At 44.9% G+C, this 14030-nt stretch overlaps 1 protein-coding gene across 2 annotated transcripts in view; it reads left to right on the top strand.

The window, feature by feature from the left end:
• LOC120054617 (lysine-specific demethylase 4B-like) overlaps window positions 1-13018 on the top strand; it is a 79542-nt gene extending 66524 nt beyond the window's left edge. For both annotated transcript variants that reach the window (XM_039002096.1, XM_039002095.1), the window contains exons 18-22: window positions 2978-3163; window positions 3469-3639; window positions 4739-4858; window positions 8206-8298; window positions 11329-13018. In XM_039002096.1, coding sequence (XP_038858024.1) covers window positions 2978-3163; window positions 3469-3639; window positions 4739-4858; window positions 8206-8298; window positions 11329-11790 — 1032 coding nt within the window. In that variant the 3' untranslated portion in view covers window positions 11791-13018. The remainder of the gene's footprint in view (window positions 1-2977; window positions 3164-3468; window positions 3640-4738; window positions 4859-8205; window positions 8299-11328) is intronic.
• The last annotated feature ends 1012 nt before the right edge of the window (window positions 13019-14030 follow it).

Below are 14030 nucleotides of genomic sequence, written 5' to 3'. Positions count from 1 at the left end.
TTTATTTGGAGTTGAGTGAGACACTTTGAATGCGTCGGTTCATTCATTAGTGCAGAGACTAGTGAGCACTTCAATTTAGGCTCCGTAGCTACAAAGAAACATTCCACAATATTTGTTTATTTTACAAGGGACCACGTACAATTAGAACGTACAGTTGAAGTGGGAAGTTTACATACACTTGGGTTGGAGTCATTAAAACTCGGATTTCAACCACTCCACAAATTGCTTGTTAACAGACTATAGTTTTGGCAAGTTGGTTAGGACATCTACTTTGTGCATGACACAAGTACATTTTCCAACAATTGTTTACAGATTATTTCACTTATAATTCACTGTATCACAATACCAGTGGTTCAGAAGTTTACATACACTAAGTTGACTGTGCCTTTAAACAGCTTGGAAAATTTCAGAAAATTATGTTATGGCTTTAGAAGCTTCTGATAGGCAAATTGACATCATTTAAGTCAATTGGAGGTGTACCTGTGGATGTATTTCAAGGCCTACCTTCAAAGTCAATGCCTCTTTGCTTGACATCATGGGAAAATCAAAAGAAATCAGCTAAGACCTCAGAAAAAAAATTGTAGACCTCCACAAGTCTGGTTCATCCTTAGGAGCAATTCCCAAACGCCTGAAGGTACTACGTTCAGCTGTACAAACAATAGTACGCAAGTATAAACACCATGGGGCCACGCAGCCATCATACCGCTCAGGAAGGAGACGTGTTCTGTCTCCTAGAGATTAACGTACTTTGGTGCGAAAAGTGGAAATCAATCCCAGAACAACAGCAAAGGACCTTGTGAAGATGCTGGAGGAAACAGGTACAAAAGTATCTATATCCACAGTAAAACGAGTCTTATATCGACATAACCTGAAAGGCCACTCAGCAAGGAAGAAGCCACTGCTTCAAACCGCCATTAAAAAAAGTCAGACTATGGTTTGCAAATCACATGGGGACAAAGATCGTACTTTTTGGAGAAATGTCCTCTGGTCTGATGAAACAAAAATAGAACTGTTTGGCCATAATGACCATCGTTATGTTTGGAGGAAAAGGGGGAGGCTTGCAAGCAAAAGAACACCATCCCAACCGTGAAGCATGGGAGTGGCAGCATCATGTTGTGGGGGTGCTTTGCTGCAGGAGGGACTGGTGCACTTTGCAAAATAAATGGCATCATGAGAAAGGACAATTATGTGGATATTTTGAAGCAACATCTCAAGACATCAGTCAGGAAGTTAAAGCTTAGTCGCAAATGGGTCTTCCAAATGGACAATGACCCCAAGCATACTTCCAAAGTTGTGGCAAAATGGCTTAAGGACAACAAAGTCAAGGTATTGGAGTGGCCATCACAAAGCCCTGACCTCAATCCTATAGAACATTTGTGGGCAAAACTTAAAAAGCGTGTGCGAGCAAGGAGGCCTACAAACCTGACTCAGTTACACCAGCTCTGTCAGGAGGAATGGGCAAAAATTCACCCAACTTATTGTGGGAAGCTTGTGGAAGGATACCCGAAACGTTTGACCCAAGTTAAACCATTTAAAGGCAATGCTACCAAATACTAATTGAGTGTATGTAAACTTCTGACCCACTGGGAATGTGATGAAAGAAATAAAAGCTGAATTAAATCATTCTCTCTACTATTATTCTGACATTTCACATTCTTAAAATAAAGTGGTGATCCTAACTGACCTAAGACAGGGCATTTTTACTAGGGTTAAATGTCAGGAATTGTGAAACTGAGTTTAAATGTATTTGGCTAAGGTGTATGTAAACTTCCGACTGTATTTCTATGAGGAAATTTGATGCATTGGTTCTACCTCAGCCGGCAAAGACCAAGCAAAAAAGGGGCAAGCTAAACAAACAAACAAATAAATAAATGTTTGTTGACGTCCATAAATCTCCTTCTGTGGTTCGTTCCGTTTGTGAAGCCTGTCTCATGATTCTGCCCAGTGGAATATTAAATCAGGCGACTGTGAGGCCGGTGAAATATCTCCTATCCGAGGCCCTATCGAGAGCTGTTGTGCATTTCCACCGCTGGCCCACGGGGTCTAAAATGAAGTATTGACATTTTAATAAATATTTTTTATTTTCCATCGATCTCCTGCGGGTCACGGCGGGCTATATGCAATCTGTCAGCGAGAGAGAAGGAGACAGAAGAGGGATGGGGAGCGAGCGAGGGGAGGGGAGGGGGGCAGGCAGGGAGAGGGGTTAAAGTGAGGGGGAGAAATGGGAGAGAAGAAGAAAGGGATGGAGAGAATGAGTCGGTGGGTTAGTAGTTGGGAGGGTGGAGATGGGATCGGAATAGGTTGAAAGAATGGGAGAAAGGAGAAAGGCGGATGGTGAGAGAGGGAGGCGAGTTAGAAAACAGGTATTGAGGGTGAAGGAGAGATGGGAGAAAGACAGAAAGAGATGAGCGACCGAGGTGAGGGAATGCCAGGTACGAGAGGATCAAGGAGGCAGGAAGAAGAAAGGATGGACAGGAAAATAACAGATGAAGGATAATATTAGTTTGAAGAGCCAACTTAAAATGTTGCCTCGTTTAAACTCCTGCTGTGCGCAACAGAGCGCACCACCTTTGTAACTGCATTTGATTATTGAGTGTTTCCCACCTTCTCATGACATTTACAAATATCAAAGTTAAAACAAAAGTTTCACTTGTAAACTTTAGAGTGAAATACTGTTTCGCCGAACTTACGGTGAGCATTTATTCATTCACCCCTGAAATATCGTTTTTGCTCAAACAATATTTGGATGTTTTTTTACGTTGACTTCGGACACAACGGGTACACTGTGTTGCTTCCGTATCAAAGTTAAGCATTTATTTTCAGCCAAGTTTCTTGCTCTTGTCGATATTGAAACATACTCCTGAAATACTACGTGCTCTGACAATAGTGTAGAAAGGTTTTTTTTAAGACAGACTTTAGACACTGTCAGTACGATGTTTTGATTCTAACACGCCTATTCCCTTCTCTGGTGTTGCAGAAGTGTGTGTACTGCCATAAAAACACCAAGCAGATGTGCGGCGCGTGTATCCAGTGTTCCCACGACAGCTGCTCCACCTCCTTTCATGTCACCTGCGCTCACATCGCCGGCGTGCTCATGAAGCCCGCCGATTGGCCCTACGTGGTGTCCGTCACGTGCCACAAGCACAAGAAGACCAATCACAAGGTGCGAGCTGTGTTACCCTGTGTGAATAGACATTTGCAAAACGAACAGCTTCTACTTATCTTTATGTTATGAATGTGTCAGGCTAAGTATTAGCTTCACTGCTAAGCTATACGGTTTTCAGATTAAATCTCATATCTCCCGTTTATGGGTTTTCTGCCTACTGAAATTATCATAGAATATGAAGGCTGTGCTCCACTGCTCTAACAACATATAAATACAATGGCAATAGATAGATTTTAATCAAGTATATGATATTTCCCTCAATGTCAAATACTCAAACACCCTCCTTCTCTCTGTCTGTCAAGGCGAGGGCGGGGCCAAGGGGGGAGTTTTCTCTGGGCCAGAAGGTGATTGGTCGGAACAGCGACGGCTGGTTCTACCCCTGCACCATCATCGGCATGGCGTCGCAGACCTTCTACGAGGTCAACTATGATGACGGCTCCTACTGCGACAACTTATTCCCAGAGAACATTGTGGTGAGTTCCACTCTACACCGCTCTGTGTCTTAATCAAATCAAAGTTTATCTGTCACATGCGCCGAATACAATAGGTATTCACCTTACCGTGAAATGCTTACTTACAAGCCCTTAACCAATAGTGCAGTTCAAGAAGAGTTAAGGAAATATTTACCAAATAGATAAAATAATAATAGAAAGTAACACAATAAGAAGAAGAATAACGAGGCTATATACAGGGGGTACCGGTGCCGAGTCAGTGTGTGGGGGTACAGGTTAGTTGAGGTCATTTGTACATGTAGGTAGGGGTGAGGTGTCTATTCATAGATAATAAACAACGAGTAGCAGCAGTGTACAAAACAAATGGGGGGGGTCAATGTCAATAATCTGGTGGCCATTTGATTCATTGTTCAGCAGTCTTATGGCTTGGGGGTAGAAGTTGTTAAGGAGCCTTTTGGACCTAGACTTGACGCTCTGGTACCGCTTGACGTGCGGTAGCAGAGATAACAGTCTATGACTTGGGTGACTGGAGTCTCTAACAATTGTATGGGCTTTCCTCTGACACTGCCTATTATATAGGTCCTGGATGGCAGGAAGCTTGGCCCCGGTGATGTACTGGGCCATACGCACTACCCTCTGTAGCGCCTTACGGTCAGATGCCGAGCAGTTGCCATACCAGGTGGTGATGCAACCGGTCAGGATGCTCTCGATGGTGCAGCTGTAGAAGTTTTTGAGGATCTCAGGACCCATGCCAAATCTTTTCCTGAGGGGGAAAGGTTGCGTCGTGCCCTCTTCACGACTGGCTTGGTGTGTTTAGACCATGATAGTTTGTTGGTGATGTGGACACCAAGGAACTTGAAACTCTCGACCCGCTCCACTACAGCCCCGTCGATGTTAATCGTTAAGGTTTAAAACAGTGAGGTGACCATTATATGGTGAAGTGTTGACCTAGTTGACGAACATAACAACAGGAGAGAAAATGAGCTCTTCAACTCAAAGCCGTGTTTATAGAGTGGCATATCGAATGGATATGTTGGATGCATCAAATCCTAACCTGTTCTTGTCTTCCCTCCGCTCATTCCCTCACTTCCCCTCCCTCCCAATGTCTCCCCTCTTCCAGAGTCATGACTGTCTTCGTAACGGCCCGCCAGAGATGGGCGAGCTGATGTTGGTCCACACCACGGAGGGCAAGGCGCTCAACGCCTCCTACGTCAAGGACCACGTCCACAAGCACTACCAGGTGAGTAGCGGTGGCCTCCCATAAACTCCTTTATTCACTCCCTCTCATCAACCCACTAGCCCACGAGCCCCGTGGCCGGTCACCAACCATTTACCCAGAAGAGCGACTATAGGCTTAGGTGCAGGTTTTTGATTCCAGCCCAACACTAATGTCAAGTTGATTAGTTAGAATCGGGATGGTAGAGCTAGTCTAGTACAGAAGCCTGTACACCCTGTGTACCGCCACGTGGATCCGGAAGGACTGGAGAGGTATATGGCTTAAAATCCTATCCCGGCCACTTTTTGAAGTTTGTACACATCTGACGTCTAAAAAGCGTCACTTTAGTCATAAAGTCTACATTAGCATAGCATAGGGCTAAATGGAGCTACTGTATATTATCGTTCTACTACTAGGATGCGCGGACAGGTTAAGAAGAATATATTTCCCCTCAAACCTGTTGTAACGCTTTAGTAGGCTTTATGAAAGGCATTTACATTGATTCCCTATCACTGCACGAGGTTGGTTCTACAGCTCAAGCCTCTTTACGACACAACTTACAACCTACAGGACTTTTACTCTCCAGCACGGTATTTATCTGCATGCGAAAAGGATGGCCGCCCTTGTAGGTTATGGCGGAGGATCTTGATACAGCGGGCATTAAAACGTAAAGTCGAGAGATTTAGCATTTGCGGCCGGGCATGTGGGGAATTTATTGGTGCGATGCGCAGAGTGCTTACGAGGTATAAAGCTTAGAGGAGAGGAGGGTGTTCCTGGAATTTGTACCGGCGCAACACAACTCCTCAGAAGACAAGTGGTGTGTACACACACACACGTACACACACGGAGAGAGAGAGAGAAAGAGCCTGTTATATTAATCTCGAAGCAAGTCAGCCTGGTCTTAGCCTTGTGAGCACTTCTGTGCGCTCACACACACTTTCAGCGCTCACACACTCTCAGAGCTCACACATACTCAGCATGGGCGATGTGTGATATGACAAGACAAATGCCACACACACCTTTCTGGTTTTGGATCACACAGACCAATCCCTTTTATCAGTGTGTGAGTCTGTCTGTATGTACAGTGTCTTCGGAAAGTATTCAGACCCCTTGACTTTTCCCACATTTTGATACGTTACAGCCTTATTCTAAAATGGTTTAAATAAAAATAAAAATACTCCGCAATCTACACGCAATACCCCATAATGACATTTTTGCAAATGAATCATTTAAATAAAAAACAGAAATACATTATTTACATATGTTTTCAGACCCTTTGCTATGAGACTCGAAATTGAGCTCAGGTGTATCCTGTTTCCATTGATCATCCTTGAGATGTTTCTACAACTTGATTGGACATGATTTGGAAAGGCACACACTTGTCAGTAAAAGGCACATAATAGCCCGCTTGGAGTTTGCCAAAAGGGACCTAAAGATTCTCAGACCATGAGAAACAAGATTCTCTGGTCTGATAAAACCAAGATTGAACTCTTTGGCCTGAAAGCCAAGCGTCACGTCTGGAAACCTGGCACCATCCCTACGGTGAAGCATAGTGGTGGCAGCATCATGCTGTGGGGATGTTTTTCAGCAGCTGGGACTGGGAGACTAGTCAGGATCGAGGCATCGATAAATGGAGCAAAGTACAGAGAGATCCTTGATGGAAACCTGCTCCAGAGCGCTCAGGACCTCAGACTGGGGTGAAGGTTCACCTTCCAACAGGACAACAACCCTAAGCACACAGCCGTGGCTTCGGGACAAGCCTCTGAATGTCCTTGACTTGCCCAGCCAGAGCCCGGACATGAACTCAATCGAACATCTCTGGAGAGACCTGAAAATAGCTGTGCACCGACGCTCCCCATCCAACCTGACAGAGCTTGAGAGGATCTGCAGAGAGGAATGGGAGAAACTCCCAAGAAGTCATACCCAAGAATACTCGAGGCTGTAATCGCTGACAAAGGGGCTTCAACAAAGTTAAATAAAGGTTAAAAAAACAGAAACAGTCTGAATACTTATGTACTTTTTTTACATTTACAAAATTCTCAAAATAACTGTTTTTGCTTTGTCATTATGGGGTATTGTGTGTAGATTGGTATGGGGGAAAAAACCTATTGAACCCATTTTAGAATAAGGCTAACGTAACAGAATGTGGGAAAAGTCCAGGGGTCTGAATACTTTCCCAATGCAGTGTAAGTGAGTTCACGGTTCTGCCTCTGTCTGTGCATGTTTGTGTGTGCGTTCTAATCTAGGAGTCTCACTGTCCTTGTATACATGTGTGTTTACACCTGCCTGCGTTCTCACTAGTCTATTTTTCTGTTTGCACAGCAGACCAAAATCCTGGTTTTCAAATGTTATTTCCAACATAACAACAACCACAACACTTTCAGAAGAAACATTTAAAAAACTTCTCAAAAAGTGTCTTCCCCCCCCCCCCCTTCCGTGTCCCTCTCTGTCTTACTGGCGGTGAGATGCCTGTGTGAGCCGGCGCTAAGAAGCTGTTAAAATCAACTCTCCAGCTGGTGCCTGTGTCAGGGTGGCGAGCGCGACCTTGTCTCGTAGCCGTCACCACCCCAAAGGGCCTCTCACTCACTCACTTACACACACACATACCAGAGTTTTCAAAATGCATACTCTCTCCAGCTCATTCCAAAGTGCTGGGTAACGAGCTGATAACCTGCCTACCATTGCCTATGTAATAGAATGGGGAATGGGAAGCACTCTTCAATTACTGGTTGAGAAAAAATCAAATAATTGTAGCTATTTTTAATCAACCTCCGTTTGCATTTGTTGAATTGTTACCCAATGATTGGGCTTATAAAAGCACATTTAGTCCAGCAGCAACGAATGAGCTGTTTGAGAAGCTGTAGCTGTTGCTCTCACGCTGTCTGACAGATTTTCCACTCATAGGCTCTGTGTCTAAATACACGCGCGCCATTCCACTAAATGATGCTAATTAATTTATGGACTGATAAGCATGACCAATCAAAATGTATTTCCATCGATGAACAGGCAAAAAAAACCTGTATTTTGCAATCAGACTTTTTTCATTGGGCGGTGGCAGTTTTTTATTTATCGGCTTTCCATTTTTTGGGCGCCCAAAAGCCGGCTATTACCTGCTAACGGGAACCCTGGTGTGTTTCTGTGTGTTTGTGTTTGTTACCTTCCAATCAGGCAATTCTGGTACTGTATTTTGTCCTATTGACTTATCCAACTTGGAGCCAGGGACTCTCCAAAAATCATAGGGTCTGTTTTTGTCGTTTTTCCAAGTATGACACTTCATCCACTTTTTATAAAAGCTTTTCTTTTTTTTCTCACTCTCTTGCCCTCTCTCTTTCTCCATCTCTCTTTTCTCTCTCCTCTTCTCCACTATTCAGGTGGAGTTCCAGGATGAGTCACAGTTGTTACTGAAGCAAACAGAGATCCACTCGCTGGAGCAGGACCTGCCCAAAAGGGTCTGCGCCCGCCTGGTACGAGATCACCTGGCACCCACCTACTAGGGCTGGGGAGAAGGAAGCAAGGATGGGCTAGGGAGAGGGAAGCAGGGATGGGCTGGGGAGAGGGAAGCAGGTGTGGTTTGGGGGAGAGGATGGCAGGAGTGAGCTGGGGGAGAGGATGGCAGGAGTGGGCTGGGGGAGAGGAAGGCAGGAGTGGGATGGGCTGGGTGAGAGGAAGGTAGTGCTGGGCAGGGCTGGGGGAGAGGAAGGCTTGGGGAAAGGGAGACAGGGGTGGGCTGGGGGGGGGCGGGAGACGGGTGGGCTGGGGGAAAGGAAATTGGTGCATGTACAATATTATTGCACACTACGTTATGATGCTCAGTTCAGTCATGGCTGTGCTGAGCCCTTTTATAAAATGTACTTCCCACCGTATGTACAGTGCAGCTGGAAAGTATTCAGACCCCTTATTCTAAAATTGATTAAATCGTTTTTTCCCCTCATCAGTCTACACACAATACCCCATAATTACATAGCAAAAACAGGTTTTTAGTATTTAGTGCAAATAACAAATAAAAACATATCTCATTTACATAACTATTCAGATCCTTTACTCGGTACTTTGTTGAAGCACCTTGGCAGCGATTGCAGTCTCAAGTCTTCTTGGATATGACGCTGCAAGCTTGACACACCTGTATTTGGGGAGATTCTCCAATTCTTCTCTGCAGATCCTCTCAAGCTCTGTTAGGTTGGATGGGGAGCTCCGCTGCAGTTATTTTCAGGTCTCTCCAGAGATGTTCAATTGGGTTCAAGTCCGGGCTCTGGCAATTCAAGGACATTCAGAGACTTGTCCCGAAGCAACTCCTGCGTTGTCTTGGCAGTGTGCTTAGGGTCGTTGTCCTGTTGGAAGGTGAACCTTCACCCCAGTCTGAGGTCCTGCTCTGGAGGAGATTTTCATCAAGGATCTCTCTGTGCTCCGTTTTATCTTTCCCTCGATCCTGACTAGTCTCCCAGTCCCTGCTGCTGAAAAACATCCCCACAGCATGATGCTGCCACCACCATGCTTCACCGTAGGGATGGGCCCATGTACTGTCAACTGTGGGACCTTTTATAGACAGGTGTGTGCCTTTCCAAATCATGTCCAATCAATTGAATTTACCACAGGTGGACACCAATGAAGTTGTACAAATATTTCAAGGATGATCAATGGAAACAGAATGCACCTGATTTCAATTTCGAGTCTCATAGCAAAGGGTCTGAATACTTATGTAAGTAAGGTATGTTTTGCATTTTTATAGATTTGCAAAAATGTCTAAAAACCTGTTTTTGCTTTGTCGTTATGGGGGTATTGTGTGTAGATTGATGAGGAAAAAGATATATCCATTTTATAATAAAGCTGTAACGTAACAAAATGTGGAAAAAGTCAAGGGTTTGAATACTTTCCGAACGCACTGTAAATAAACTATGTTCAGGTACTTATGACTTTTTTTAAACAGGGGGACTAAATATATGAAGTGCTTTCATTTCTAAATGATGAAACAGATATGTATGAAATTGCCCTCAAATAAAGGGTGACATTCTGTGCTGTCGCCTCATATGAAACATTTGATCTCAAATCCAAAGTCCTGGAGTACAAAGCCAAAATGTAAAATGTCAGCTTCACTGTCCAAATGCATATGGCGGGGAGTTGTACATAAATGTGTAAATACAAGAGTATGCGGACACCCCTTCAAATGAGTGGATTCGGCTGTTTCAGCCAGTTGCTGACACATGTATAAAAATCGAGCACACTGCCATGCAATCTCCATAGCTCAACATTGGCAGTAGAATTGCCTTTACTGAAGAGCTCAGGGACTTTCAACATGGCACCATCATAGGATGCCACCTTTCCAACAAGTACGTTTGTCAGTTTTCTGCCCTACTGGAGCTGCCGCGGTCAACTGTATGTGCTGTTATTGTGAAGTGGAAACGTCTAGGAGCAGCAACGGCTCAGCCACAAAGTAGTAGGCCACACAAGCTCACAGAATGGGACTGCCGGGTGCTGAAGCGTGTAGTGTATAAAATTGTCTGTCCTCGGTTGCAACACTCACTACCGAGTTCCAAACTGCCTCTGGAAGCACCGTCAGCACAATAACTGTTTGTCGGGAGCTTCATGAAATGGGTTTCCATGGCCGGGCAGACGCACACAAGCCTAAGATCACCATGCGCAATGTCAAGCGTCAGCTGGAGTGGCTTAAAGCTCGCCACCATTTGACTTTGGAGCAGTGGACACGTGTTCCCTGGAGTGATGTATCACGCTTCAGACAGACTAATCTGGGTTTGGCGAATGCCAGGAGAACACTACCTGCCCCAATGCATAGTGCCAACTGTAAAGTTTGGTGGAGTAGGAATAATGGTCTAGGGCTGTTTTCATGGTTCGGGTTAGGCCCCTTAGTTCCAGTGAAGGGAAATATTAACACTACAGCATACAATTACATTGTAGATGATTCTGTGCTTCCAACTTTGTGGCAACAGTTTGGGGAAGGTCCTTTCCTATTTCAACATGACAATGCCTCCGTGCACAAAGCGAGGTCCATACAGAAATGGTTTGTCGAGATCGGTGTGGAAGAACCTGACTGGCCTGCACAGAGCCCTGACCTCAACCCCATCGAACACCTTTGGGACGAATTGGAACGCCGACTGCGAGCCAGGCCTAATCGCCCAACATCAGTGCCCGACCTCACTAATGCTCTTGTTCTTTAATAGAAGCAAGTCCCCGCAGCAACATCTAATTGAACACCTTCAAAGAAGAGTGGAGTCTGTTATAGCAGCGAAGGGGGTACCAACTCCAAACTAATGCCCATGATTTTGGAATGAGATGTTTGACGAGCAGGTGTCCACATACTTTTGGTCATGTCGTGTACTTTACTTGATGCGCCTGACTTAAAAATGGGAAACATACATGCTTACAGTTTGGTTGAAAAGGTTGTAGTGGTTTGAATGGTGTATGTTCCAAAGGTATGGAAGAAGGGATTGTGTTGACTTCACGCCACTGTTTTAATCATAAGCTGTATCTTACCTCTCCAGGCAATACCAACCCAGGAAGGTGTTATGTCAGGAGATGAACCACAGGCAGCCAAGCGGCCTCGTCTCCCCGCTCCTCACCCCCCACCTCAAGCCCCCATGGACTCAACGCAGCAGCACCTCGGGCGCCACCCCCCAGCTCCAGCCCCAGCACCTCACAGTATTACACCCACCACGCCCAGCCATGCGCCTGTTCCCCCCAACACTGACATCAGTGCCCCTACCCTCACACAGGCTCTGGAAATACCCATCCCCGAGCCCACCCTTAACCCAATGTCCGCTCTCCCTGACCCCTGTCTCGCTGACCATCTCCCAGCCACCCCCCTGCTGCCCCTGTCCCCAGACATGCCCTCCCAGCACCAGGGCGAAGTCTACACGCCTAGCTCCAGCTATGTATCCTACATGGAGACTCTGCTCAATGCACATTTCCCCCCTCAGGAAGAGGGCCCCGGTCCCCTGTTTTAATGAGACACACCACTCAGCAGTGCTAGCTAGGCTCACAGGAGCTAAGCTAATGCTATGAAAGATAACTTAATCTATGCTAACGGAGGCTAGCTAATGGACAGTAGCATCCGCTACACAGGAGTTGAAAACAGGGCGCAGAGGAAGCACTCCTCAGTTGCATGTCTCTTCATTTGAATTTTATCACTGTGGTGATGGGCAGCTCCTGGAACTGCAGCGGAGGAGGAGGCTTCTTCCCCACCTCTGTATCTTTTCCATTGTGCAAGACACAATGTATAGACATGAATAGACTCTCGTGAGCATCAACGCCGTACCTCTCTGCATCCATTTATTTACCCATTTCCCACACTTTTACAGAAAGGAGAAACCCTTCAAATGGGCACGTGATGTCAGCAGTCTACGTGCATCAGCTTTTTGAGTTGTTCTATAAAACCAGCTACAAGTCTTTTTTAAAAGAAGCCAAACCGCTAACAATAAAACTGTAAATCAAATGGACGGAATATTTGTGTAGTTTCAATAATGTATTTTTGTTTTTTGCGAGAGGTCCTGGGAAAAGGGTGGGGGTGTATTACGGGGGGTTCACAAGTATTTAAATGTCTTAGGTCACATATTGATATAAAATATTTGTACAAAGAAAAACATGTTCAATGCAACCATGGTAGTTGCACTTTACCGTAAACGTGTCTGCAGAACCATTGAATTTTGTGAAGATGTGTCGCGGTAGTTACGAATGTGACCGTGCGTCGACTAAACCCAAAATGGTCATACACAAAACGGCTCACGTTTCCCAACTCCAGAACCTCTTCTCTGGGCTTGTTTTGTAGCATTCTTTGTAAGATGTCAAATCAATGTTACTATTCAATTGTGTCTGTCTGTATGGCTATTCTTTCTGTTTATTTTGTGAATATATTAACTAACCTCACGAGGTGACAGAGAAAATGGTTTGATTATCAAATTGTGATCCTTATTTTCTGAGATTTTAGAACCATAAATTCAATTTCTACTCCGGTGAAGAAATAAGGAATTTTATCAAATGGTGTGCTGACTCTTTTATATAGGTGCTGTAAGGTATCCTGGACTACTGAGGAAGCATGTTTCTCATACCCTTAGTCACATTGTACATAGTGCAAGCCTTGTGTATGTGAATCAAAACTGTCAATGTCATACTAGCCATCTCATTTACCTGTTAAAGAGGCTTTATTTCATAGGAATTAAACAGAGTTGCAATGATTACTAGCTTCCATGGTGTCCCTTTCCTTTTTCATGTTTAGAAACTCTCTCTCATCCCTCTTTCCTCCACCATCTGTCCGTCCTTGCTCATCCTGCGCACCACTCCCCTTCCCTGCAGGCCGCTACGGTTTGACTTTGCTCTAATGGTGCGATTGAGCACAGTGGAGGTATAACTACAGCTATTACTGCCCCCCCTGTCCTCCTCTGGCAACAACACAACCCGAATCCCAAAGAGGAGGCTAATGTTTAAAGGAGAGGGAAAGTGTTCCAGAGGCCATTGAGGTCACTATTGATTTTTACTGCCCATAGGTGTCGTTCTAATGAGAAGAGGGACAGTGACTGTTCCTCACCTCATCTGCCAATTGTGGCTTTCTGTCTGATTTTCTACCCTTCTCCAAAACTGTGCACTCGTACATTTCCCCTCTCATCGATTATAAAAGGAATGGACTGGTGGAAGGAATACGGTGGAAACTCCCTCCAGCCATGCTTGCACCAATCTGATAGCTTTAAATGCATGGGGGGGAGTGAGGAAGTGCACACTTCTGGATATAGGGTAGAGAATCAGAAGGCAACCAGTCTCAACATCTCTAAAATGCCGCCTTCTAGAGTTCCACCACAAAAGGCAGCTATTGCTGCATTTACACAGCTAGCCCAATTCTGATTTTTCTTTCACACACATTTTGACCAATCAGATCAGCTCCGAAAAAGATCTGATGTTACAAGCTCTGATGTGATTGGTTAATATCAGAAGTTGGCTGCCTGTGTAAACGCAGCCTATGGTTCTTACACGGTGAGGTCACAGATATTCCTCCAAAAAATGTAGAGGTAGTAATGTAGATGGTTTGCTCTAGCCCTATGTATTATTGAATACAGTTGAGTACATTTCAAGTACTCTAAAAGGTTGCCCCTGTTGGCAATCACAATCCACAATCCAAGGATGGCAACCACAATCACCAGAATATAGTCAAAGCAGAGACAGAAGACCGTATGAATAGGATCTAGTTAACAGATAT

This window comes from Salvelinus namaycush, chromosome 10 (genome assembly GCF_016432855.1).
Source record: "Salvelinus namaycush isolate Seneca chromosome 10, SaNama_1.0, whole genome shotgun sequence".
NCBI lineage: Eukaryota > Metazoa > Chordata > Actinopteri > Salmoniformes > Salmonidae > Salvelinus > Salvelinus namaycush.
This window is presented reverse-complemented; position numbering and strand designations above follow the sequence as displayed.